General features: G+C 42.7%; 1 protein-coding gene across 3 annotated transcripts in view; it reads left to right on the top strand.

The window, feature by feature from the left end:
• The window catches only part of sugct (succinyl-CoA:glutarate-CoA transferase), a 165,102-nt gene that overhangs the window by 118,721 nt on the left and 20,170 nt on the right, over positions 1–26,211 (top strand). For all 3 annotated transcript variants that reach the window (XM_071329148.1, XM_071329147.1, XM_071329149.1), the window contains one exon: positions 15,165–15,228. In XM_071329148.1, coding sequence (XP_071185249.1) covers positions 15,165–15,228 — 64 coding nt within the window. The remainder of the gene's footprint in view (positions 1–15,164; positions 15,229–26,211) is intronic.

The following is a 26,211-nucleotide window of genomic DNA, read 5'->3' as shown; positions in this document are numbered from 1 at the left end:
ACAGGAAAGCAACTTTTCTCATCCAGTTGAAATCATGAATCAGCATAATTTTTATGGATATATACAAAGAACTATCAATAGAAAACAGGTAAAACAAAACAAAGTGCAGCTAGTTTGCTGTCTTTCCAGCTTCAGTTTGAAGTGATTGTGTTAGCTGTGTTGTTGGCTAGCTCCTCTGAACAACAGTGTCCTGACGAGGGAGCACATTTTCTACGGCAGGCGAAATTGTGCATCATTTGCTCATTGTTATGGATTCAAATAAATGTAATTTGAAAATAGCTTAAACAAATGCAAATACAGCTACTTTGCTGTTATTCTGGCTGCAATGTTTGACGTGACTGTAAGTTAGCTGTAGTTGGCTAGCAAGCAAGGGATATGCATGTTGTCAGCCAGTATGGCAATGGAACATTTAGAATGAACGACTGGGTTGCGTCCATAGATACAGAACGAAAAGACTGAACGACTGGGTCATGTCTCTGGCAACCGAACTGATAGAACAAACGACCAGCCGGCTTGGGTAGCAACCCCAGATTTGTGTCGGGACTATATTTTGTGGAAGGATTAATTACTATGAATAATTTTTTTATGGAAATATGTAAATCGTTATTTTAATATGTCTTTAACCCGTTGTAGATCCCAGAAATGTTCCATACGAACAAAAAGCTTATTTCTTTCAAATAATGTGGACAAATTTGTTTAAGTAGATTATGTGTAGATTATGTGTTATTAATTTGTTATGTACTAGTTATGATCCCCTCGAAGCCGGTGTTTGGAGGATATATTGGCACGGTTTGCCGAATAACACCCGACTATATATCCTTCAAACACCAGCTTCTTGGGCATTATCACTTAAGTACATAATGACTTAATAACACACAATCTACGTAATTGCAAACTCCACTTAAAGCATGTTTTGTGAATTTTTTAATTACCACTATAGTATGTAGGAACTTTGTTGTCAATATTTAATAACTCAACAACCATGGTGACACAAATGTCTGACAATTTGTCTGGAAACAATGTCTGGTGGATAATATTACAGTACATGGATTTAATTATTTAAAAATAATAATTAATATACTGAACATAAATTTTACTGCTACATGCAACAATTTCAAATGTTTTACTGAATAACAGGTCATATAAGGAAATCAGTCAATTTAAATAAATTCCTTAGGCTCTAGTCTATGGATTTCACATGACTGAGCAGGGGCTTAGCCATGGGTCGGCCTTGGAGGGCATAGGGCCACCCACTGGGGAGCCAGGCCCAGCCAATCAACATGTATTTTTCCCCACAAAAGGGATTTATTACAGACAGAAATACTCCTCAGTTTCATCAGCTGTCTGGGTGGCTGGTCTCAGATGATGTGGGCTGGCGTGGTTACATGTGGTCGGCGGTTGTTAGGCCGGTTGGACATACTGCCAAATTCTCTAAAATGACGTTGGAGGAGACTTGTGGTAGAGAAATTAACAATCAATTCTCTGGCAACAGCTCTAGATGATATTCCTACATTGAGACATCTGTGACATTGTGTTGTGTGACAAAATTGCACATTTTAGAGTGCCTGTTATTGTCCCCAGCACAAGGTGCACCTGTTTAAGGATCATGCTGTATAATCAGCTTATTGATGTGCCACACCTGTCAGGTTGATGGATTATCTTGGCAATGGAGAAATGCTCACTAACAGGGATTTAAAGAAATTGAGAGAAATAAGCTTTTTGTGCGTATGGAACATTTCTGTGATATTTTATTTCAGCTCATGAAACATGGGACAACTTTATATGTTGTGTTTATATTTTTGTTCAGTATAGGTAAAACTGTATTAACACAAAGCACTACAGAAGAATTTCCCCCCCCCCCAATGACAGGCTTTTACGGGCCTCTAACATTAAGATTACCGAGAGTACTGCTTGCTAGCCTACCAACTGAGGGAAGTGTGCCATTGTAAGTTCATAAATTTGATCTCCCATTGTAAGGCCAATATCATAAGCAGAGGCCTCCATGGTGACTCTTGTTGCAATGTGATAGGAATGTGCTTAGCAGTGTGGTTTTGTGCCACCCCATATTCATTCCCTTCTTTACCTTTGAGCTTTAGAGAGCGGCATGTTTGCTTTGACATAAATCCTCTCTTATTGCACCCAAAAATTCCAGTCCCACTCTGACTTGATACTCCACACATCTCACAAAGGGATGCCCATGCTAGCCAGATTCCAACCTTTTTGCTCATTTAAATTGTTATCAATAGATGGACTCCCTTACGGAAAAAACACATTATTTCATGTGGAAAATCTCATGATTTCAGATGTGAAATTTCACATCTGAAATCATGTGAAAATGTGTTTTTGGATCAGTTCATAAGTGACATTTCCCATGTGAAATCGTGTTTTTTAACACTTTGCATGTGACATTTCAATGTTAAAATGTGTTTTTGGAACACATCACGTGTGACATTTCACATGTGAATTAATGTGCAAGTTAAATTTCACATGTGAAATCATGTGCAAAAACGTGTTTTTGGAACACTTTACATGAGAACTGTTTGCTTACATGTTGTAACATGTGCAGTTTCACCAGTGGAGGCTCCTCAGAGATGGAAGGGGAGGATCATTCTCCTCAGTGAATTTCATAAGAATTCTAATTGTAAAACATTTAAAAGTTTTCCTTTTTAGATAAAACTATACTAAATATAATCACGTCACCAAATAATTGATTAAAACATACTATTTTGCAAAGAAGGTCTATAGTAGCCTCAACAGCACTCTGTTTTCTTTTGAGAAAATGGCCTTTCAATGTTTTGGTACTACTACTGGAGAGCCCTTCTTTGTCTACGCCCATTCAGCATCATTCACACCCTCTTAAGCTTTAGTCCCACCCATCTCTTTAAGGGTTGATCCGAGCGTTCTGAACTAACAACAGCAGTCAAGCACCCAAGCTAACTTGCTAGCCACTTCTCGACACAAATGAGAGAACAGCTCACTGAACATTACTTTCCCTAGCAGAGCTGGTTAGGCTGTTATGCTATCCAGAGTGTTGGTGACTGCAGCTGTGCTGTCAGATTGTCCGTTCGTAAATTCAGAGCGTTTCACTCTCAGAGCGTTCAGAGGGCACACCGGACACTCTGGCCGATGAATAGGGTTGATCTGAACGTTCTGACCTCACAACGGCAGTCAAACACCCAAGCTAACTGGCTAACATTGGCTAGCTTGCAAGCTACTTCCAGGAACAAATGAAAGAACACCCCACTCTGACCATTTTACTTGCCCTAGCAGAGCTGGTTAGGCTGTTTTCATGTTATCCAGAGTGTTGGTGACTGTAACTGTGCTGCTGGCAACAATTTAATTACGCCTTTTTGTCGATGTTTACTGACACTGGCCATATTCAATGAGTGTTGAGCGTTCGTGAATTCATCAGTTATTCTGCGCTCTGGCACACTCAGACAAGAGTATTTTGTTAAGACATGCAGCTAGCTAGCTAAGCTAGCTAGATAAACAATGAACCATAATCCCAACTCATGACATTACTACCCTGCATGAATCTGCTGGTAGCTAACCAACCAGGTTCAATGTCAGTTAGCTAACATTAAGCTATAACTAGTCAAGCAAATGGCTCTGAGATACGAATAATAAGATCGTACACGTGACGTTAGCTAGCGAGCCAGCCAGCTAACTTTAGCTAGCTAACAGTACGCTTCAACCTCACTGGTGTAGGGAGCAGTATTTTCACATCCGGATAAAAAGCGTGCCCAGAGTAAACTCCCTGCTACTCAGGCCCAGAGGCTAGGATATGCATATAATTAGAATTGGATAGAAACACTCTGAAGTTTCTAAAACTGTTTGAATGATGTCTGTGAGTATAACAGAACTCGTATGGCAGGCGAAAACCTGAGAAAAATCCAACCAGGAAGTGGGAAATCTGAGGTTTATAGTTTTTCAAGTGAATGCCTATCCAATATACTGTGTCTATGGTGTCAGACACTTCCTAAGGCTTCCACTAGATGTCAACAGTCTTTAGAACGTTGTTTCAGGCTTCTACTGTGTAGGGGGAGCGAATAAGAATAAGAAGCTTTTTGAATCAGGGGTCTGGCAGAAAGCCTTGAGTTTAGTCACGTGCGCGGCTGTGAGCATGAGCTTGGCCGTGAGCACGAGCTCCGTTCCTTTTAATTTCTAAAGACAAAGGACTTGTCCGGTTGGAATATTATTGATGATTTATGATAAAAACATCCTAAAGATTGATTATATACATCATTTGACATGTTTCTATGAACTGTAATGAAACGTTTTTTGACTTTTCGTCTGGACTTAGTGCCCGCGCCTTGTGCATTTTGGATTACTGGACTAAACGCGTGAACAAATAGGAGGTATTTGGACATAAATAAGAACTTTATCGAACAAAATGAACATTTATTGTCTAACATGGAGACCTGGGAGTGCCATCAGATGAAGATCATCAAAGGTAAGTGATTAATTTTAACGCTATTTCTGTCTTTTGTGACATCTCTCCTTCTTTGGAAAATGGCAGTATGGTTTTCTGTGGCTAGGCGCTGACCTAATATAATCGCAAGGTGTGCTTTCGCCGTAAAGCCTTTTTGAAATCAGACACTGTGGCTGGATTAACAAGAAGTGTATCTTTAAAATGGTGTGTAATACTTGTATGTTTGAGGAATTTTAATTATGAGATTTCTGTTGTTTTGAATTTGGCGCCCTGCAATTTCACTGGCTGTTGGCGAGGTGGAACGCTAGGTGGGATGCTCTCTTGTACCAGAGAGGTTAACTTGAAATGAAACCACTTTCTGTCAAAATTAGAAATGTGTAGTATCTGAAAATGTAGCTAGCTAGACTATCTTACTCATATGCATCATGGATGGATGCATCTCCTGTTGGATGCTATGGTTGCCCTTAGTTTGAAGATGTAATTCATAGACAGGTGTTTTCTCCATCTCCTTATCTATCATACAAAGTGAACTGTGTTTGAGCGTGATCAGGGGTGTATTCATTCCAACGATTCTGTTGAAAAATGTTTCTTTAACGGAAGCAAACAGAACAAAATGGGGATAACATACCTGAATTTGTCCAATTGAAACTTTGCAACTGTTAGACTAATGATTACACCCTATATCAGCTAGATGCAGGCAATTTTTTAATTTCATCTTTATTTAACCAGGTATGCTAGTTGAGAACAAGTTCTCATTTACAACTGTGACCTGGCCAAGATAAAGCAAAGCAGTGCGACACATACAAGAACAACAGAGTTACACATGGAATAAACAAACATACAGTCAATAACACAATAGAAAAAAAAGTATATATACAGTGTGTGCAAATGAGGTAAAATAAGGGAGGTAAGGCAATAAATAGGCCATAGTAGCGAAATAATTACAATATAGCAATTAAATACTGGAGTGATAGATGTGCAGAAGATGAATGTGCAAGTAGAGATACTGGGGTGCAAAGGAGAAGAAAAAAATAACAGAATGGGGATGAAGTAGTTGGATGGACTATATACAGGTGGGCTATGTTCAGGTGCAGTGATCTGTGAGCTGCTCTGACAGCTGGTGCTTAAAGTTAGTGAGGGAGAAATGAGTCTCCAGCTTCAGTGATTTTTGCAATTCGTTCCAGTCATTGGAAGCAGAGAACTGTAAGGAAAGGTGGCCAAAGGAGGAATTTTCTTTGGGGGTGACCAGTGAAATATACCTGCTGGAGCGCGTGCTACAAGTGGTTGCTGCTATGGTGACCAGTGAGCTGAGATAAGGCGGGGCTTTACCTAGCATAGACTTATAGATGACCTGGAGCCAGTGGGTTTGGCGACGAATATGAAGCGAAGGCCTGCCAACGAGAACATACTACCCACCATTGCGACCTGTATATGGATCTTTGGTAACAAAACGGATGGCACTGTGATAAACTGCATCCAATTTGTTGAGTGGAGTGTTGGAGGCTATTTTGTAAATGACATCGCCGAAGTCAAGAATCGGTAGGATAGTCAGTTTTACGAAGGTATGTTTGGCGGCATGAGTGAAGGATGCTTTGTTGCAAAATAGGAAGCTAATTCTAGATTTGATTTTGGATTGGAGATGCTTAATATGAGTCTGGAAGGAGAGTTTACAGTCTAACCAGACATCTAGGTATTTGTAGATGTCCACATATTCTAAGTCAGAACCATCCAGAGTAGTGATGCTGGACGGGCGGGAGGGTGCTGGTAGCGATCAGATGAAGAGCATGCATTTAGTTTTACTTGCATTTAAGAGCAGTTGGAGAGGTTGAACAGACTAGTAATAGGGGTTGCAACAATTTCGGCTGATAATTTTAGAAAGAGAGGGTCCAGATTGTCTAGCCCTGCTGATTTGTAGGGGTCCAGATTTTGCAGCTCTTTTAGAACACCATCTATCTGGATTTGGGTGAAGGAGAAATGGGGAGGCTTGGGCAAGTTGCTGTGGGGGGTGCAAGGCTGTTGACCGGGGTAGGAGTGGCCAGGTGGAAAGCCTGGCCAGGCGTAGAAAAATGCTTATTGAAATTCTCAATTATCGTGGATTTTTCGGTGGTGAAAGTGTTTCCTAGCCTCAGTGCAGTGGGCAGCTGGGAGGAGGTGCTCTTATTCTCTAGTGTCCCAGAACTTTTTGGAGTTTGTGCTGCAGGATGCAAATTTCTGTTTGAAAAAGCTAGCCGTTGCTTTCTTTGCTTTGTCCATGTGTCAATCTTATTTGTCTCTAGACCTGTGTGCACATACCTATGTCGGAAGTTTACATACACTTAGATTGGAGTCATTAATACTCGTTTTTCAACCACCACAAATTTCTTGTTAACAAACTATAGTTTTGTCAAGTCGGTTAGGACATCTACTTTCTGCATGACACAAGTCATTTTTCCAACAATTGTTTACAGACAGATTATTTCACTTATAATTCATTGTACCACCATTCCAGTGGGTCAGAAGTTTACATACACTAAGTTGGCTGTGCCTTTAAACAGCTTGGAAAATTCCAGAAAATGATGTCATGGCTTAGAAGCTTCTGATAGGCTAATTGACATCATTTGAGTCAATTGGAGGTGTACCTGTGGATGTATTTCAAGGCCTACCTTCAAACTCAGTGCCTCTTTGCTTGACATCATGGGGAAATCAAAAGTACTCAGCCAAGACCTCAGAAAAATATTGTAGACCTCCACAAGTCTGGTTCATCCTTGGGAGCAATTTCCAAACGCCTGAAGATGCCACGTTCATCTGTACAAACAATAGTTCACAAGTAAACACCATGGGACCATGCAGCCGTCACACCGCTCAGGAAGGAGACGCGTTCTGTTTCCTAGTGATGAACGTACTTTGGTGCGAAAAGTGCAAATCAATCCCAGAACAACAGCAAAGGACCCTGTGAAGATGCTGGAGGAAACAGGTACAAAAGTATCTATATCCACAGTAAAACGAGTCCTATATCGACATAACCTGAAAGGCTGCTAAGCAAGGAAGAAGCCACTGCTCAAAACCCGCCATAAAAAGCCAGACTATGGTTTGCAACTGCACATGGGGACAGAGATCGTACTTTTTGGAGAAATGTCCTCTGGTCTGATGAAACGAAAATAGAACTGTTTGGCCATAATGACCATCCTTATGTTTTGAGGAAAAAGGGGGAGGCTTGCAAGCAGAAGAACACCCTCCCAACTGTGAAGCATGGGGGTGGCAGCATCATGTTGTGGGGGTGCTTTGCTGCAGGAGGGACTGGTTCACTTCACAAAATAGATGGCATCATGAGGAACGAAAATGATGCCTTGATGACAGCTTTGCACACTCTTGGCATTCTTTCAAACAGCTTCACCTGGAATGCTTTTCCAACAGTCTTGACGGAGTTCCCACATATGCTGTGCACTTGTTGGCTGCTTTTCCTTCACTCTGCAGTCCAGCTCACCCCAAAGCATCTCAATTGGGTTGAGGTTGGGTGATTGTGGAGACCAGGTCATCTGATGCAGCACTCCATTGCGTATCGCTGCAAAATGCTGTGGTAGCCATGCTGGTGAATTGTGCCTTGAATTCTAAATAAATCAGACAGTGCCACCAGCAAAGCACCCCCAAACCATTACACCTCCTCCTCCATGCTTCACGGTGGGAACCACACATGCTGTGATCATCCGTTCACCTACTCTGCGTTTCATAAAGGCACGGCGGTTGGAACAAAAAATCAAAAATTTGGACTCATCAAACCAAAGGACAGATTTCCAACGGTCTAATGTCCATTGCTCTTGTTTCTTAGCCCAAGCAAGTCTCTTCTTATTATTTGTGTCTTATTTGTGTCTTATTTGTATTTAGTGGTGGGTTCTTTACAGCAATTCAACCATGAAGGCCCGATTCACGCAGTCTCCTCTGAACAGTTGATGTTGACATGTGTCTGTTACTTGAACTCTTTGAAGCATTTATTTGGGCTGCAATTTCTGAGGCTGGTACCTCTAATGAACTTATCCTCCGCAGCAGAGGCAATTCTGGCCTGTGGCGGTCCTCATGAGAGCCAGTTTCATCATAGCACTTGATGGTTTTTGGTTCTTGACATTTTCCGAATTGACTGACCTTCGTGTATTAAAGTAATGATGGACCGTCATTTCTCTTTGCTTGTTTGAGTTGTTCTTGCCAGAATTTGGACTTGGTCTTTTAACAAATAGAAGAAGAAGGAAAAAAATTCCACAAATGTACTTTTAACAAGACACACCTGGTAATTGAAATGCCTTCCAGGTGAGTACCTCCTGAAGCTGGTTGAAAGAATGCCAAGAGTGTGCAAAGCTGTCATCAAGGCAAAAGGTGGCTACTTTGAATAATTTCAAATATGAAATATATTTAGATTTTTTTAACACTTTGTTGGTTACTACATGATTCCATATGTGTTATTTCATAGGATTGATGTATTCACTATTATTCTACAATGTTGAAAATAGTAGAAATAAAGAAAAACCCTTGCATGAGTAGGTGTGTCCAAACTTTTGACTGATACTGTATATGTTGGGAAAAAACATATTTGAATGCACAAAACAATCATATATATACTGTATATATATATATGTAAATATTATGTTTAAATTAAAGCCATCGATCAATCTTGCCATCCATATAAATGTTTTCCCCTTTCATGCAACCACAGAGCTTCCCAAGCATTTACTTGTGAAGAGTGTGGCAGTAGAGGAGGCAGTGAGGCCTGGTTCGATGAAAGGAGGCATAGGAGGTAGGCCCCGCAGCTGTTAAAAATGAGAGACACATAAATAAACAGGGCTTTTACTGCCTGCTGACACAGGCGTAAAGGGAACCCTGTTTCAAGTGTGCATCGGGGGAAATGTGAGATGCATGTGGCGCTCATGTACCACCTTTTCATTTCCACTGACTTTGTGGTTTCCATAATTGTGTTTTTGATTATCTGTCAAATCCTTGTAAGGAGGGGCAGCTGTCAAGTTCAATATCAGCATATGGATAAGCTGAGAATTGAAATGTTTATTTTCCTATCGCTCCCTCACTTAATCATCTTATCTTACGTTCTCTAAACAGTTTTCCCATCCATTACTACAACACGCCAAGATGGCGCTGTGTCAAGTGTTTATCCTTTACAATATTGTAGAACATTTCTCAAGAAGTTCAGATCTCTTGGCATAAAGACGAACATGTAGGGTTGACACAGTTGCTGGACCTGGCTTTTGGTCCCAGGCCATGCGACCCCATATTTACTGCAATGTTATGATTCATGTCGTGATTCATACAAACCAATAAAAAGTACCAAACATTTTCATTGAGGTCTTTGGAAGAGCAGTACAAAAGTTCTGTTGAGCATGTGGCCACCTGGCCATTCATATGCAGTTTTCATTTCAGACTGCAAATCTTATTTCCACATTTTTATGAAGTTGCTGGATACGTTTATAAGGTAGAAGTCCAACTCTGGGCTCAATTCAATTGAACAATCAATGTTTCACACTCCTTATATCCTGGGGTCAAATGGGAAGGTTCTGGGCACTGTCAAAATAACAGATGGTCTCCTCTCAAAGTTGGATGCTTAATTTCTTTTAGTTTCCATGTGAGACAGAATTTGTTAACAAAGATGGCAGGTTTTATTGAATCAGTCCCATAGTCAACTCCAGTCTTCTCCAGGTAGCTGTCAACCACAAGGTCAACCATGTTTTTTACTGAATGAAACAAACAAGACTGAGAAATGAGGCAGGACAATATTCCTGGAGAATCTGAACTCTATCAGGTCACCTTGCTCTTATTCAAGGTCAGGGTGGATTAGAGACTGGGAAGGAAAAGCCATCGTCTTTCATGGCTGTCTCATAGACCTGCCATTTGCAGGGAAAAAAGCGAGATGGACAGAGCTACGGTCATGGCTCCCCCTGTTAAAGGAAGTACACACCATTCCACCATTCGTCTTAAGGGAGAGACTCATCATTCTGTCTTTTGAGTAAGTAATTCCCGTCTTTAGTCATTGTCCAACATATTGGGGTTAATGGGTTTATGGGCCTAGAACGAAAATTCAGAGCCAGAATAACTTTTTTTTTGTTGCAGCAGTTGGAAGAGTAAACTGCCTAAAATTAGATATACACTACCATTAAAAAGTTTGGGTTCACTTAGAAATGTCCTTGTTTTTGAAAGAAACGCACATTTTTGGTCCATTAAAATAACATAAAATTGATCAGAAATACAGTGTAGACATTGTTAATGATGTGAATGACTATTGCAGCTGGAAACGGCAGATTTTTTATGGTATATCTACATAGGCGTACAATTTGATGTTATTTTAATGGACCGACAATTTGCTTTTCTTTCAAAAACAAGGACATTTCTAAGTGACCCCAAACTTTTGAACGGTTGTGTACATTTCTAGATCCCAACTGATTCTGCTGTCGAAAGAGCCAGCGGCAATCCGTTTCATATTCATAAGACATACACACAAGCAGGAGAAATTGGAACCAAATGTGGGGAAGTGATCTCCTTTGCAGCGCCTCCGAAAGTGCAACAACGCATGTATAGTATGGTGTGGTGACTTTGCTGTACATTATCCTAAGGTTAGCCTGTCATGACCTCTGTGAGTGGGGACCAGGTTGCTGTTTTTAAGCCTGCTTCACACATCGGCCTCACTTGTTCATAAGGGACTTATTCTTACCTGAAAAGAGAGACAGAGAGATCCATTGTTATACATAAAAATAGCACAAGGCCAGAGATATCTACCAGTTTGTACTCCATAAAAATCTCCTCCAATCTCTCTCTCTCGGTCTCACTCATTTATTGAATGTGCCATAGACTATGACGGTCTGTAAGCATTTGCATTTCAAGAACCAACAAGCGAGTGTATCTTTTTGATCTGTTCGAAAAATGTATAGATAGAGAGTCATCAATGATGCATAAACTGTGCCTGAAGACAAATACATGACACTCTTGTGTAAGAGAACAGTGCGATAATTGGAACCCTGTTCAATCAACCTTGGCGAACAGGTCTTCAGAATAAACTATTGCCCCCCCTTGAGCTTCAATAAAGCATTTGGAGTCGTACTAATCAAACCCATGGTTTCAATGTACAACAAGAAGAGACTGCATATTAAAGGTGCATATGGCAATATTTACAGTAATACCTTGATCATGTTGATCTCGTGGACTGTCAATCCTTGTATCCATAGCTCCAGCTATGCATTTGAGAATGGTTACATTTCTCCAGCCCCATCCTTCAGTGTTATATAGGAAACCAAGTGGTAAAGCTGCCGTTGACTGAAAAAGGAATGAAGGATTGTGGCTATTAAGTCAAATTTATGTTCATTCTCTGTGCAAGGGCTGAGAGTATTTTTTTATTGTAAGTGCAATAAGCTGGCATTCTGTTAACTCCACAACCCTGGCATTCAAAGCATCAGCAAACTTACGCTGAACTATGGCTGGTGGTGAACACACAGAGTTGCTTCAGTGTCAGTTGTGTGTGTGTGTGACTCTCATGCTGTGCATAAAAACATCCAACCCGCATAACAACCAGTAACAACCAACTGGACAAGAAAGCAAGAAAGATGGTGCCGGCAAAAGCAAGCCAGCATGACTGTATATGTTGCTATGGTGATTTCGGTACAAAAACAATGCTACGGCAGACAGTAAAAGTTAAAGTATTTTAACTTTGGCGGGAAGCCCCGTCTACCGTGGCGGCTGACGTCATTCACAGCCAGCCACAACGGCATTTGTGGCTCGCTGTGAAATTACATCCATTTTGCTGTCTACCTCGTACCATGTAAACGCGCCATAAGTGGGCTCTGGTGTGCATGATCTCCCTCGACATGAAGAACGCAGATACCAATGGGAAAGGAGGAGACAGAAACAGAGACTCACGCCTGGGCAGACTGACGCAAACCCACCTCTAGCTCATTACCCATGAGTTTTCTTTATTTCACCTTTATTTAACCAGGTAGGCCAGTTGAGAACAAGTTCTTTACAACTGCGACCTGGCCAAGGTAAAGTGCACCACCACATATCGGCTGTCCCGTAGAGAGAGGAGAGCCTCTAAATATAACATGGCGGAGAGGCGCACTCTCTCGACGCTATCGCCGTGGTAATATGCTCCGAGGGTCAGCGAGTTCATGACGATGAGAGACCGAGAGTGTCACACATGTCTGGTGGTCTGACTCTTCGTCCTTGTGTAACTGCCTGACTTCAGCTTGCCCACACTCTGATGTATAGCGCTAATTATCCTAAGTTAGTTAAACAGGCCGGATAGGGAGCCTTTTGATTAAACTGTGGGCGATGTGGAAGTTTCAAGTGCAGGAGGTTTAGGATATTAAAATGCATAGTGTATAGAGCAGACTACATATCCCCCCGGTGAAGGGGGTTCTAGGCTAGAGCACTATCTATCCCTTGAGCACTTTTCTGTCATGGCCCTTTACCTTGAGTCTCCCACTACATTCCCACTGTCCTGTCATAAAAATAAATATAGTATGAAAGGTCAGAATTACGATCGTCTGTTCAAAAAGAGGAAACCAGTGGCATGATAGGCATGTGCATTAGAGTAAAACTGGTTTGAACCACTGTCAATTGATTGTGTCATTGTGAACCGTGACTCTCATGCCCTAGGAACACTCATAAACGAAGATGTGCATCTCGTCCAGATAAAGAAGTACAATAACCATATGGTTATATCAAATACTTTCAAATACATGAGCTGCACACCTCAAATATTTTCAACTTGTAGTTAGTTATATAGTGACCCAGGTCTGATCTTGTCCTTGCTCTTCTTCTCATGGATAGAAGTGTGAATTAGCCACAGCATGCCAGGAAGTGTTGTGATGAGAAAAAGCTACCTTGCCCTGTTCAAACCGACCCCGATGCCATCTCATTTAGCCATGCTTACCGCTGCATTCAACATGACAATTTCATATATACTGAACAGAAATATGAACGCAACATGCAACAATTTCAACGATTTTACTGAGTTACAGTTCATATAAGGAAATCAGTCAATTCAATTAAATTCATTAGGCCCTAATCTATGGACTTCACAACTTGCGAGCCAGGCCCAGCCAATCAGAATGAGTTTTTCCACACAAAAGGGCTTTATTACAGACAGAAATACTCCTCAGTTTCATCAGCTGTCCAGGTGGCTGGTCTCAGACCATCCCGCCGGTGAAGAAGCCGGATGTGGAGGACCTGGGCTGGCGTGGTTACACGTGGTCTGCCGTTGTGAGGATGGTTGGACATACTGCCAAATTCTCTAAAACGACATTGGGGCGGCTTGTGGTAGAGAAATTAACAGTACATTCTCTGGCAACAGCTCTGATGGACATTTATGCAGTCACCATGCCAATTGCACACCCCCTCAACACTTGAGACATCCATGGCATTGTTGTGTGAAAAAACTGCACATTTTAGAGTGACCTTTTGTTGTCCCAAAGCACAAGGTGCACCTGTGCTCATCATCAAGAGGTCAAGACCATCTCATCATCAAGAGGAAACTCCGGACTAGGACGGCTAAATGAGTTCACTTCTCTGTTCCACAGCGATGATGTCATCCATGCTGCTCTTGTTTGGTATGGGGGAAATTAAATAATCGATTTTGTTGGTGTAATGGATTGCTGATTTTGGGCGATTAAGCCTGGCTCGAAGTCGGCATTCCAATTAATTCCAAAGGTGTTCATTGAGGTCAGGGCTCTGTGCAGGCCAGTCAAGTTCTTCCACACAGATCTCGACAAACCATTTCTGTATGGACTTCGCTTTGTGCACGGGGGCGTTGTCATGCTGAAACAGGAACGGGCCTTCCCCAAACTGTTGCCACAAAATTGGAAAAACTGAATTGTCTAGAATTTCATTGTATGCAGTAGCGTTAAGATTTCCCTTCACTGGAACTAAGGGGCCTAGCCCGAACCATGACAAACAGCCCCAGACCATTATTCCTCCTCCACCAAACTTTACAGTTGGCACTTTGCATTGGGGCAGGTAGCGTTTTTCCTGGCATCCGCCGAACCCAGATTCGTCCGTCGGGCTGCCAGATGGTGAAGCGTGATTCTTCACTCCAGAGAATGCGTTTCCACTGCTACAGTGGAGTCCAATGCGAGTCCAATGGCGGCGATCTTTAATGACTCCAGCTGGCGCTTGGCATTGCTCATGGTGATCTTAGGCATGTGTGCGGCTGCTCGGGCGTAGAAACGCATTTCATGAAGTGCCCAACAAACATTTATTGTGCTGACGTTGCTTCCAGGTGCAGTTTGGAACTCGGTAATGGGTGTTGCAACTGAGGACAGACAATTTTTATGCGCGCTTCAGCACTTGGCGGTCCTGTTTTGTGAGCTTGTGTGGCCTACCACTTCACAGCTGACCCGTTGTTGCTCCAATTGACTGGGGCAGCGCCAGCAGGGCAGAAATTTGATGAACTGACTTGTTGGAAACGTGGAATGATGGTGCCACGTTGAATGTCACTGAGCTCTTCAGTAAGGCCATTCTACTGCCAGTGTTTGTCTATGGAGATTGCATGGCTGTGTGCTCGATATTATACTCCTGTCAGCAACAAGTGTGACTGAAATAGCCGAATCCACTAATTTGAAGCGGTTTCCACATACCTTTGTATATACTGTATAGTGTATATCTGTATTATGACAGGTTTTTTTAGCTATTATGGCCAAGTGTTAATGGAATAAGTTGATAAAGAAGAGTGAATGGTTCTTAATCTTCATCTTTGTATATTTTTGTTCAGGTTGCAAACAATGGCCTTATACTGGAGATGAACCACCCAACAGCTGGAAAGATTGCAGTACCAGGTAAGAGCCTGAGCCCTACAGGGATACTTGTGACAATAGATTGATTCTCCCATTTTAAACTAATTACAACGTATAAAGTCATACCAAAGACTGTAAAAGTGGGACCCGACGCATATCTGCTTGACACTCAGCATTAAGGAGATCGATTGGGGGTAAGGCCCTGCAATAGACTAGCCTCCTGTCCAGAGGGTGTACATCAAGCTGCGTCACGCTACAGAAACAGGATATAGGCTCCTGCTCCTATGAGCCCTTGTGGCTCGCACAGAAAAACAAATCATATTTAGATATATAAAAGTTTTTTGAAAACAAAATAATTATTTTATGACTGCCAAATATTCAATCAAGAACCAAAAATTACAACAGTTTAATTAGTGTAAATATATTACCATTAGCACATGGTTTGGAGGGCTGTCCAATATGAATGTTTATATACAGCCTGTAATTAAATACTTCATGATTTTATAATACATTTAAACATGCTAAACATTAACATTTATCGATCAAAATAATGTCAAGTAATACAAATGTACAGTTATACAACTTTTTTATACCCCTAACCAAACAGATGTTGCTTTATTTTTTATTTTTTTTGCATTGAGGTATATAGCTGGATACACAACTAATGGCCTGGGACATGGACATTGTTTGGCCTGAAAACATCTGATGAATGTCCCTTTCAGTCATTTAGCTAGATCTAAGCAACAGTGAGAGACATGGGCTTATCTTAACATTTGAATAGAACACTTTTGCAGTTTCAAAATGACTAAGAAAGAAGTAATTGAGAAAATAAAGGAAGTATCAACATAAAGTGTCTTAATATGAGTTGGGCCAACATTTACCAGAACAGCATCAATGCACCATAGCTATCAGGAATCAAGGTAAGACCCAAGTGCAGACTGTGTGAAGTAACCATGTTTATTGTAACCACAGGGGCAGGCAAATGACAGGACAAGGCAGGCAAGGTCTTTAATCAAGAGCAGAGGCCAAGGTACAGGACAGCCGGCAGGCGCAGGGTCAGGTCAGGCAGAGGCCGGTAATCCAGAGGTGGAGCAAAGGTAGAGGACGGCAGGCAGGCTCAGAGACAGGCAGTGGTCAGGCCGGCGGGGACACGGTCAGGACAGGCAAAGGTCAAACACCAGGAGGCCGAGAAAAAGAGAGACCAGGGAAACACAGGAGCTGAGACAAAATGCTGGTAGGCTTGAACAAACAAGACAAACTGGCAACAGACAGACAGAAAACACAGGTGTAAATACACAGGGGATAAGGTGGAAGGTGGGCGACACCTGGAGGGGGGTAGAGACGAGCGCTAGGACAGGTGGAACAGATCAGGGCGTGACAATGGCATCGATTTTACACGTGTCTGGAACTCTACTGAAAGGATGCGACGCCATTATTCCACTAGAAATTCCATCATTTGATGTTTTGCTGATGGTGGTGGAAAGCGCTGTTTCAGGCGTCAAGTGTTCAATTGGGCTGAGATCTGGTGACTGAGACGGCCATGGCATATGGTTTACATCGTGTTCATGCTCACCAAACCATTCAGGGACCACTCAAGCCCTGTGGATGGGGCCATTCACATTCTATGGGGACATAGCTGTGGTAGCCAAAATATTGGCATGCCCAGCATTTTTTATATATGAGCCTAAGCATGATGGGATGTTAATTAACTCAGGAACCACCTGCTTTCAATGTCCTTTGTATCCCTCATTTACTCTCAAGTGTTTCCATTATTTTGGCAGTTACCTGTACATTTTCATAATCAGTGAGACATAAGGTAATACAGTATCACTTGACATCAAGTTCTTATACATGTTTAGTAACTGATTACTACAATAGCAAAATTATTGTTACATAGGACTTTAGAAATTGCTTCATGTTAAGTGTTACTGAGAATGATAACAGTAACAAAATATGGCTAGTAAGTGTGTAATGTAACTAAATATCCTAGGGTTAGCTGTTCAGCAGTCTGATGGCCTGGTGGTAGTAGCTGTAACTTGATTATCTACACATGGGGCCTGTTCAGGAAAATGGAAATGTCAAATCAAATCAAATTTTATTGGTCACATACACATGGTTAGCAGATGTTATTGCGAGTGTAGCGAAATGTACAGTATGTTCAGATGGAAATGTATTGTGTAGATCAAGTATGATCTACTGTCAGATGGACTGGAATAGTATAGGAAATGGTGTGCTCTATTCATTATATTTCTATCTGCAACATGAAGTTCGAAATACAGAATTTTGCCGTTATTTGATGGCAGCCAATCCAATAGTTTCTAAAAAGTAGTCACTTCCTGAGATATGTATTTAAATAGTTGTAAAAAGAAAAGTAGTTGTTTCTCAGATCTGCATTCAAATAGTTTACAAAGTAGTTGCTTTCTGAGATCTATATTCAAATAGTTTTTAAAAAGTAGTCACTTCTGAGATCTGTATTAAATTGTTTTAAAAAGTAGTTATTTTTGAGGGATCTGTCATCAAACAGTTGTAGTCACCTCCAAAGTAACTATTTGACCCCACACAGCATATATAAAACTATAGTTATCCCAGGTCTGCTACAGTATGTACTGCACCAAGGAAGTCTGATCTGTAGCACACATTTTTTAAACAAATCTTGTATTTTTTATCAACTTGAAATGTGTTGTTCTATTCTGAGCTCACTGCTGGAACAGGTATGTTTAGAAGTTGATTTCTCAATTAATTCTAAATGGGTGATATGTCCTCCCCCCGACAATCAGTGGTGGGCTTTGATGTTTTCAATGTGTTGTTTACCATTGTGTATCCTGAACATTGATGTGCCAATCCAAGCCAAATCAAGGATAATTGTGAAGAATGATCCACAAAGACAGGAAAACCACAACAGACACCTAGTACCATGTCACGGGCCCCTGGCCAAGCATCTTTCCAACATATACATTACATCTCTGAGTACTTCTATTCTCTCTAATCTTCCCCCTGTGATTTGCATAAAACCAAACATCGACTAAAGACGGGGTTATTTTGGGGGAGTTGAGCAGGGAAGGGTCCTAGTGCATCAGAAGTTCAGACCGATTTAACTTGCAGAAGACGGCCTGCTTTTCTGTCTGTGCACTTGCAAATTCGCCACAGTCATTGTCATTTTTTTGACCGTTTCATGAGTGAGAAAGTCAGAATAGGGCACAATAATTGTGCCTATATGGCCTCACCTGTCTTGGGTGAATGGCGATGAAAACATGCATGGCTAAAGAACACAATGAAGAGCAATTCATGGAATGACAGCAAAATAAAGTGCAAAATTGGCCATTAGCTGAGTTGGAAGGGGGTGGGGCTTTTGGGGCTGAGAGTAGTCCCTTAAAATGGATGTCCAGAACAGTCAAACAAAAGGGGATGATTAACCTCTGAGGGGAAGTAAGTCAGTTCAAGGAACCACTCTTACGAGTCCTGACGAATTCTACATTCCACCATTCTTCAATGATGGTCTTCGTTCGTCTTGCACATATCAGTGATGGAGAATAGGCTTCAAATAGGTTTTTGTGCCTTTGATTGCGAGAAGCTGCCTCATTAGAGATTGTGCAGAACTGTTTATTGTGTGGCATTCCCCATGGGGATCCTTATTAGCTGGACCAGCGGCGTGCCTTTGAAGTTCACAACTAAAATGGACACAGCTGATCCTGGACTGACGGGATGTCCCTTCTTATATTCTTCAACCAAATTAATATTCTTGAAAATTAGCAAACGATTCAGTCATGTAATTAAATTTTGGGGCTAAAATATGCATGTCATTATGCTACAGTTGGTATAATAAATATTCACTCCCTTTGGATTTTTTTTCAGATTTTGTTGCGTTATAAAGAGGGATTGAAATAGATTTAATTGTTTTTTTGTCATTGATTTAGAAAATGTTTTCATGAATACATTTCTTGATGCTCTTGGACACATCATCAGTGATGTAACCTGGGATCATAGGGTGTTTCGGGACTTACAAGATCAGACACTCTCGCCCAGGCGACCCAGCCAAGGTTGATCAGACCCCGACTTGTATCCAGGTGGCATTACGCTGCTCTCCATGGATCTCCTCTCTTGATCTAGATCCATCTTGAGGCTTTTACGTCTGCCTTGATGGTGTTGCTGATATCTCTCCTCTTCGCTCCATTGATACAGAGTGTGCTTTAGACTCTGTAGAGGGATTGCCCAGAAAAACTCCTGCAGCCTACCTCAATAGGCATGCACCTAGCCTTTCAACCCTGCTTCCAGCAGGCTATGACTAGTCCCTCGTACTTGGCCCTCTTCCTCTTGTACTCTTCCTCAAGGCAATCTTCCCAAGGGACTGTGAACTTCAGAATAATTATGGTCTTTGTGGACTCTGGGACCAGGGTTATGTCTTTTCTCAGGGTTGTCTTGATAATGTGCTGCGGGAACTTGAGCTGCTTCTCCAGGTCTGCTGTCACCTGCATGTCCTAACCAGTAGCTAGGATCCCTGCTGGTGGTTTGGATTTGGAGCCTGGCTGCTCTCCAGCTCAAGCGAAAGTGATCTTCTGACTGGTGGGCCGAGCTCTCTTGCTCTTGCCAACTCCTGTGCAGGTTGTTTTCTGCGATGGTCTTGAGAACCTGGTCATGGTGCCAGTGATAACGGCCCCCTCCTAAAGCTTTAGGACAGCAGCTTAGGAGCATAGCGGGCATGCAAGAGACTCCACTTTGCCGAAGCAGAACCAGTTCGATGGGCTGGGTAGGACATCATACACCATCCTGGATCATGAACTTGATGCAGTGTGGTCTGCCTTTTTCTCCCCAATTTTGTGATATCTAATTGCGATCCAATTACGATCTTGTCTCATCGCTGCAACTCCCCAACGGGCTCGGAAGAGCGAAGGTTGAGTCGTGCGACCTCCGAAACATGATCCGCCTAACCACGCTTCTTAAAACCCACCCGCTTAACCCAGAAGCCAGCTGCACTAATGTGTTGGAGGAACCACAGTTCAACTGACGACCGAAGTCAGCCTGCAGGCACCCGGCCTGCCACGAGTTGCTACAGCACGATGAGCAAAGTAAAGCGCCCCCGGGCCAAACCCTCCCCTAACCCGGACGACGCTGGGCCACCCTATGGAACTCCCGGTCACGGACGGTTGTGACACAGCCTAGGATCGAACCCGGGTCTTTAATACCACAAGACTTTTCTGTCCACTGCTTGCTCCCATGTAACGATCGTTGTATAGAGGAGAAGGAGAAGACCAAGGTGCAGCGTGGTAAGTATTCATAATTCCTTTTAATGAATACGAATACTAGAACAAAACAACAAAAACGATAAACGAAACAGTTCTGCAAGGTGACATACACTAAACAGAAAACAACCACCCACAAACACAGGTGGGAACAGGCTACCTAAGTATGATTCTCAATCAGAGACAACGATAGACAGCTGCCTCTGATTGAGAACCATACCAGGCCAAACACACAGAAATACAAAACAATGACAACATAGAACACCAGACATAGAATGCCCACCCAAACTCACGCCCTGACCAACCAAAATAGAGACAAAAAAGGATCTCTACGGTCAGGGCGTGACATCCCACCTCATCCAGGCTCCTTGCTGTCTCATTCTCACTGCTCTGCTCGACCTCTCCTCTTCACAGCTGCTCTCACTTCCCCATGAACCAGCCTGCATTTCTCCTTCCCCTTGGCAGTGTCTTATCGGGTAGGTGAGAACATTCCCAGACCAGCTCTTCCCCGAGACTCAGCCTGCAGCCCAGCTTCCTCTGCTCACTGTCCCCCCTTGGACCTCTTTTGGGTCGCTTGACTCCCTGTATTGCATCACTTCCCGTGCCCGTGCCCGAGTCACCTTGAACCCCCTCTTTTAGGGACTTCAGGGGCATCCTCAACTTTTGCTGTTCCCATAGAGGGCAATGCTGTTCAGGCTCCCGGGCAACCCCAGCCACCTTCGAAGATAGCTTCTGACCTTCCTCTCCAAGTTCTCGACAGTGGAGATGGGGACGTTGTAGAGTATCCTCGGGAGGATGCCATGCTGATACATCCACACCTTGAACTTGCTGGGCTGTCCTTACCGGTCAACCGCTCTCAGCCAGCTCTCCAGCTCCTGACAGCTGGCATAGATTGATGTTGTGTCCTTCCGGCTGCTGTTAAAAACCTTGCCAAAGCTCTTCAATGGCTTTTCACCGATGGTTGGGATCAGTGTTGCTGCAATGATGAAGCGGAATCTGTCCACGACCTTTCCCTTCTTCAACACCATCGACCTCAAATTTGTTTGCTTGAAGCTCATTCTCGCCCATCCAATCAGCTTTTCCAGCCCTTGCAGAATCCACCTGCTTCCTGGCACTGACTCTGTGGTGACTGTCAGGTCGTCCATAAAGGCCCCGATTTGTGATTGTCGCACCCCAGATTTGGTACGAGATCCCCGGCACTCATTTTCAGCAGACTTCACTATCATGTTCATTGCCAGGGCAAACAGGATCACAGAGATAGTGCAGCCTGTGATGATTCCCAACTCCAGTCTGTGCCACTCTGCTGTTACTGACCCTGATAAGACTCCCATGCTGAACCTATCGTAGTAGTCCAGGATGAGGTCTGCCACTTTGTCTGTGACATTGTGTTTTGTCATTATAGTCTGCACCAGCTTGTGAGGGATCGAATCATAGGCGTTAGAAGGTCAAACCAGAGAATTGCCAGATCACCATTGTTCTCTCGCGCTTCTCTGATGAGCTGGGTCACCACCGCTGTGTGCCCCAGACACCAGGTACTTTTGGGATGCCTCCCTTTTGGACCAATGTGTTGATGTAGCCGTTTTTAGAGAGGAAGTATGCCAGCCGCCTCGCTACAATGCTGAAGAAAATCTTCCCTTCGACACTTAGCAAGGAGATGATCCTGAACTGGTCGATTCTCTTGGAATCGTCTTCCTTCGAGATCCAAACACTGCTGTGCAACCTTTGCTCTCCTCCAGATGACCTTCAGGATGTTCCAGAGCCACTTGAGTAACAGAGAGCAGTTCTTGTAGACCTTGTATGGGACTCAGCGCTTGGTCTAGGTGCTGAGCAATACCTTGCCAACTTCACAACGTCCTGTATTTCTTTCAGGAGTGGCTCCCTGTAGTCGATCTCTGTGACTGGTGCTGGTAGGTCTATTAAGATGTTGCACTGAGCCAACTCCTACTAATTGTCGGGGTCAATGAACGTGCTCTGGATGTGCTGGTCAATCTCCTCTTTGGAACAAGCCAAGTTCCCACTGCGCTTCTGCCCTAGTAGCTTCTTTGTGAAGCCAAAGTGATTGGCTATAAAGGCAGTTTGCTTCCTGGCTCTTTCTTTCCGCTGTCTTCTGTGCCATTCAGCCCTACATAGAGTCAAGAGCTTCTTTCTCAGGATGCTCCGTAGCTCTACCAAGGGTGGTTGTTGCCCCTGATCTGTGGATTTTCGCAGCTGTGGTGTACAGCGTTCTGGCAGGCCTCTGCTCCACTGCCCCAAACCTTTCCGCTGCTAGGCTAACTAACATTGTCACCATAGTTTGTAGCCTCCTGTCAGTGTCTTCCTTTGCTGTTGCTTCCAGCACCTTGTCTGCATTCTCGTCAAACACTGTCAACTTGCAGGCTTGCGGCCACTTGATTCAAACATTTGCGACACGTGGTGACTCCGGGCCTGGCTCCTCCTCCTGTGTCTCTGTGCGGGAGCATTGTGTCGCTGTGTTGCGTTGTGTTGCTACTTCCCCCTCCAAACATTTCATCTGGAATTCTTGCAGACCTTTCCACACACACACATTCCATGCTCATAGTCGGTTGTCTGTTTCCATGTGTCGTTAAGCTTTGGTCCGTCAGATTGGGCTTCCCTGGGGGTATGTTTCCATGTGTCGATCTGTAGCTTAGTTTTGGGTCTCCTCTTCACGAAGGAAGCGGTTTGGGTTGCCGACCCTCCCCGCCCTGGTTACCTTCTTTCCGAGCTGTCCACTGTCTATCCAGCTGTCAATCTCTATGCTTGGTTGCCAACCAGTTTGTTCCTGGTGAAAGGTGGCAGAGCTAGAGCGGTGTTTGTCAGACCATGAGACATCCTGAAAATCGGACCTTCTTACGAAAATGTTTGTAGAGTCCAAATGGTTTGACCAACAGTACAAACCATCTGAAGTCGGTACCGCCGATGTGCAAACTTCTGTTTGTAGCGTCCGAACCGTTTGGCCTACAAACTAATGTGACCCCACTGTGGAAAGGGGAGATTATTCTCAAGAACACCATTTTCATTTTGCTCTACGACCCCCACAAGTGTCATGGGACTCGTCTTAAGGTAACCAGTGCCGGATTAAAACATGTATGGAAGTATGAAGATAGTTGTGTGCCTACCCAAAAAAGGGGTTACATTTCCTGAGCTTTCTTATATCTCCTAGATATAGGACAAGCACTTCATAACTTGAATGTGTTACTCTGGTCTATAGTAGTATAGGCCAAATTTAGTATTTTATCAAATATATATACAGTATATATATTTTATATACAGTACCAGTCAAATGGTTGGACATCTACTCACTCATTTAAGGGTTTTTCTTTTTTTAAACTATTTTCTACATTGTAAATCTATGAAATAACACATATGGAATCATAGTAACCAAAAAAGTAACCAAAATCAAAATGTGCTACCATTCAAAAGTTTGCAGTCACTTAGAAATGTCTTTGTATTCCATGAAACATACATCAAATGAGTTGCAAAATGAATAGGAAATATAGTCAAGATGTTGACAATATTATGAATAATGATTTTTAATTTAAATAATAATTGTGTCCTTCAAACTTTGCTTTTGTCAAAGAATCCTCCATTTGCAGCAATTACAGCCTTACAGACCTTTGGCATTCTAGTTGTCAAATTATTGAGGTAATCTGGAGATTTCACCCCATGATTCCTAAAGCACCTCCCACAAGTTTGATTGCTGCTCCCACAACAGCTCAATAGGGTTGAGATCCGGTGACTGTACTGGCCACTCCATTATAGACATAATACCAGCTGACTGCTTCTTCCCTAAATAGTTATTTCATAGTTTAGAGCTGTGCTTTGGGTCACTGTCCTGTTGTAGGAGGAAATGGGCTCCAATTAAGCGCCGTCCACAGGGTATGGCATAACCTTGCAAAATGGAGTGATAGCCTTCCTTCTTCAAGATCCCTTTTACCCTGTACAAATCTCCCATTTTACCACCACCAAAGCACCCACAGACCATCACATTGCCTCCACCATGCTTGACAGATGACGTCAAGCACTCCTCCAGCATCTTTAAAAAAAAATTGCGTCTCACGAATGTTATTCTTTGTGATCTGAACATCTCAAACTTAGATTTCTGTCCATAACACTTTTTTCCAATCTTCCTCTGTCCAGTGTCTGTGTTATTTTGCCCATTGTCCTCTTGCTCAGTTGCTCAGTTGTGCACCGGGGCCTCCCACTCCTCTTTCTATTCTGGTTAGATCCAGTTTGCGCTGTTCTGTGAAGGGAGAAGTACACAGCGTTGTACGAGATCTTCAGTTTCTTGACAATTTCTCGCATGGAATAGCCTTCATTTCTCAGAACAATAATAGACTGACGAGTTTCAGAAGAAATTTCTTTGTTTATGGCCATTTTGAGCCTGTAATCGAACCCACAAATGCTGAAGCTTCAGATACTCAACTTGTCTAAAGAAGGCCAGTTTTATTGCTTCTTTAATTAGCACACAGTTTTCAGCTGTGCTAGCATAATTGCAAAAGGGTTTTCTAATGATCAATTAGCCTTCTAAAATTATAAACTTGGATTAGCTAGCACAACGTGCCATTGGAACACAGGAGTGATGTTTGCTGATAATGGGCCTCTGTACGCCTATGTACTGTAGATATTCCATAAGAAAATCAGCCGTTTCCAGCTACAATAGTCATTTAGATCATGAACAATGTCTACACTGTATTTCTGATCAATTTGATGTTATTTTAATTTACAAAAAGTGTGCTTTCTTTCCAAAACAAGGAAATGTCTAAGTGACCCCAAACTTTTGAACGGTAGTGTATATATTTTATATCTTAAATTCTTCAAAGTAGCCACCCTTTTGCCTTGATGAAGGCATTGCGCACTCTTTGCATTCTCTCAACCAGCTTCACCTGGAATGCTTTTCCAACATTCTTGAAGAATTTCCCACAAATGCTGAGCACTTGTTAGCTACTTTTCCTTCACTCTGTGGTCCAACTCATCCCAGACCATCTCAATTGGGTTGAGGTTGGGTGATTGCGTAGGCCAGGTCATCTGATACAGCAATCCATCACTCTCCTTCTTGGTCAAATAGCCCTTACACAGCCTAGAGATGTGTTGGGTCATTGTCCTGTTGAAAAACAAATGATAGTCCCACTAAGCACAATCCAGATGGGATAGCGTATCGCTGCAGAATGCTGTGGTGCCCATGCTGGTTAAGTGTGCCTTGAATTCTAAATAAATCACTGACAGTGTCACCAGCAAAGCACCATCACACCTCCTCCTCCCTGATTCACAGTGGGAACCACACATGCGGAGGTCCTCTGTCCACCTACTCTGCATATCACAAAGACACGGCGGTTGGAACCAAACATCTCAAATTTGGACTCATCACACCAAAGAATAGATTTCCACTGGTCTAATGTCCATTGCTCATGTTTCTTGACCCAAACAAGTATCTTCTTCTTATTAGTGTCCTTTACTAGTGGTTTCTTTGCAGCAATCGACCATGAATGCCTGATTCATGCAGTCTGAACAGTTGATGTTGAGATGTGTCTGTTACTTGAACTCTGTGAAGCATTTATTTGGGCTTCAATTTCTGAGGCTGGTAACTCAAATGAACTTATCCTCTGCAGCAGAGGTAACTCTGGGTCTTCCTTTCCTGTGGCGGTCCTCATGAGAGGCAGTTTCATCATAGCGCTTGGATGGTTTTTGCGACTGCTGTTGAAGAAACATTCAAGTTCTTGAAATGTTCCATATTGACTGACCTTCATGTCTTAAAGTGATGATTGACTGTTGTTTCTCTTTGCTTATTTGA

Source organism: Salvelinus alpinus, chromosome 10 (assembly GCF_045679555.1).
Source record: "Salvelinus alpinus chromosome 10, SLU_Salpinus.1, whole genome shotgun sequence".
NCBI lineage: Eukaryota > Metazoa > Chordata > Actinopteri > Salmoniformes > Salmonidae > Salvelinus > Salvelinus alpinus.
This window is presented reverse-complemented; position numbering and strand designations above follow the sequence as displayed.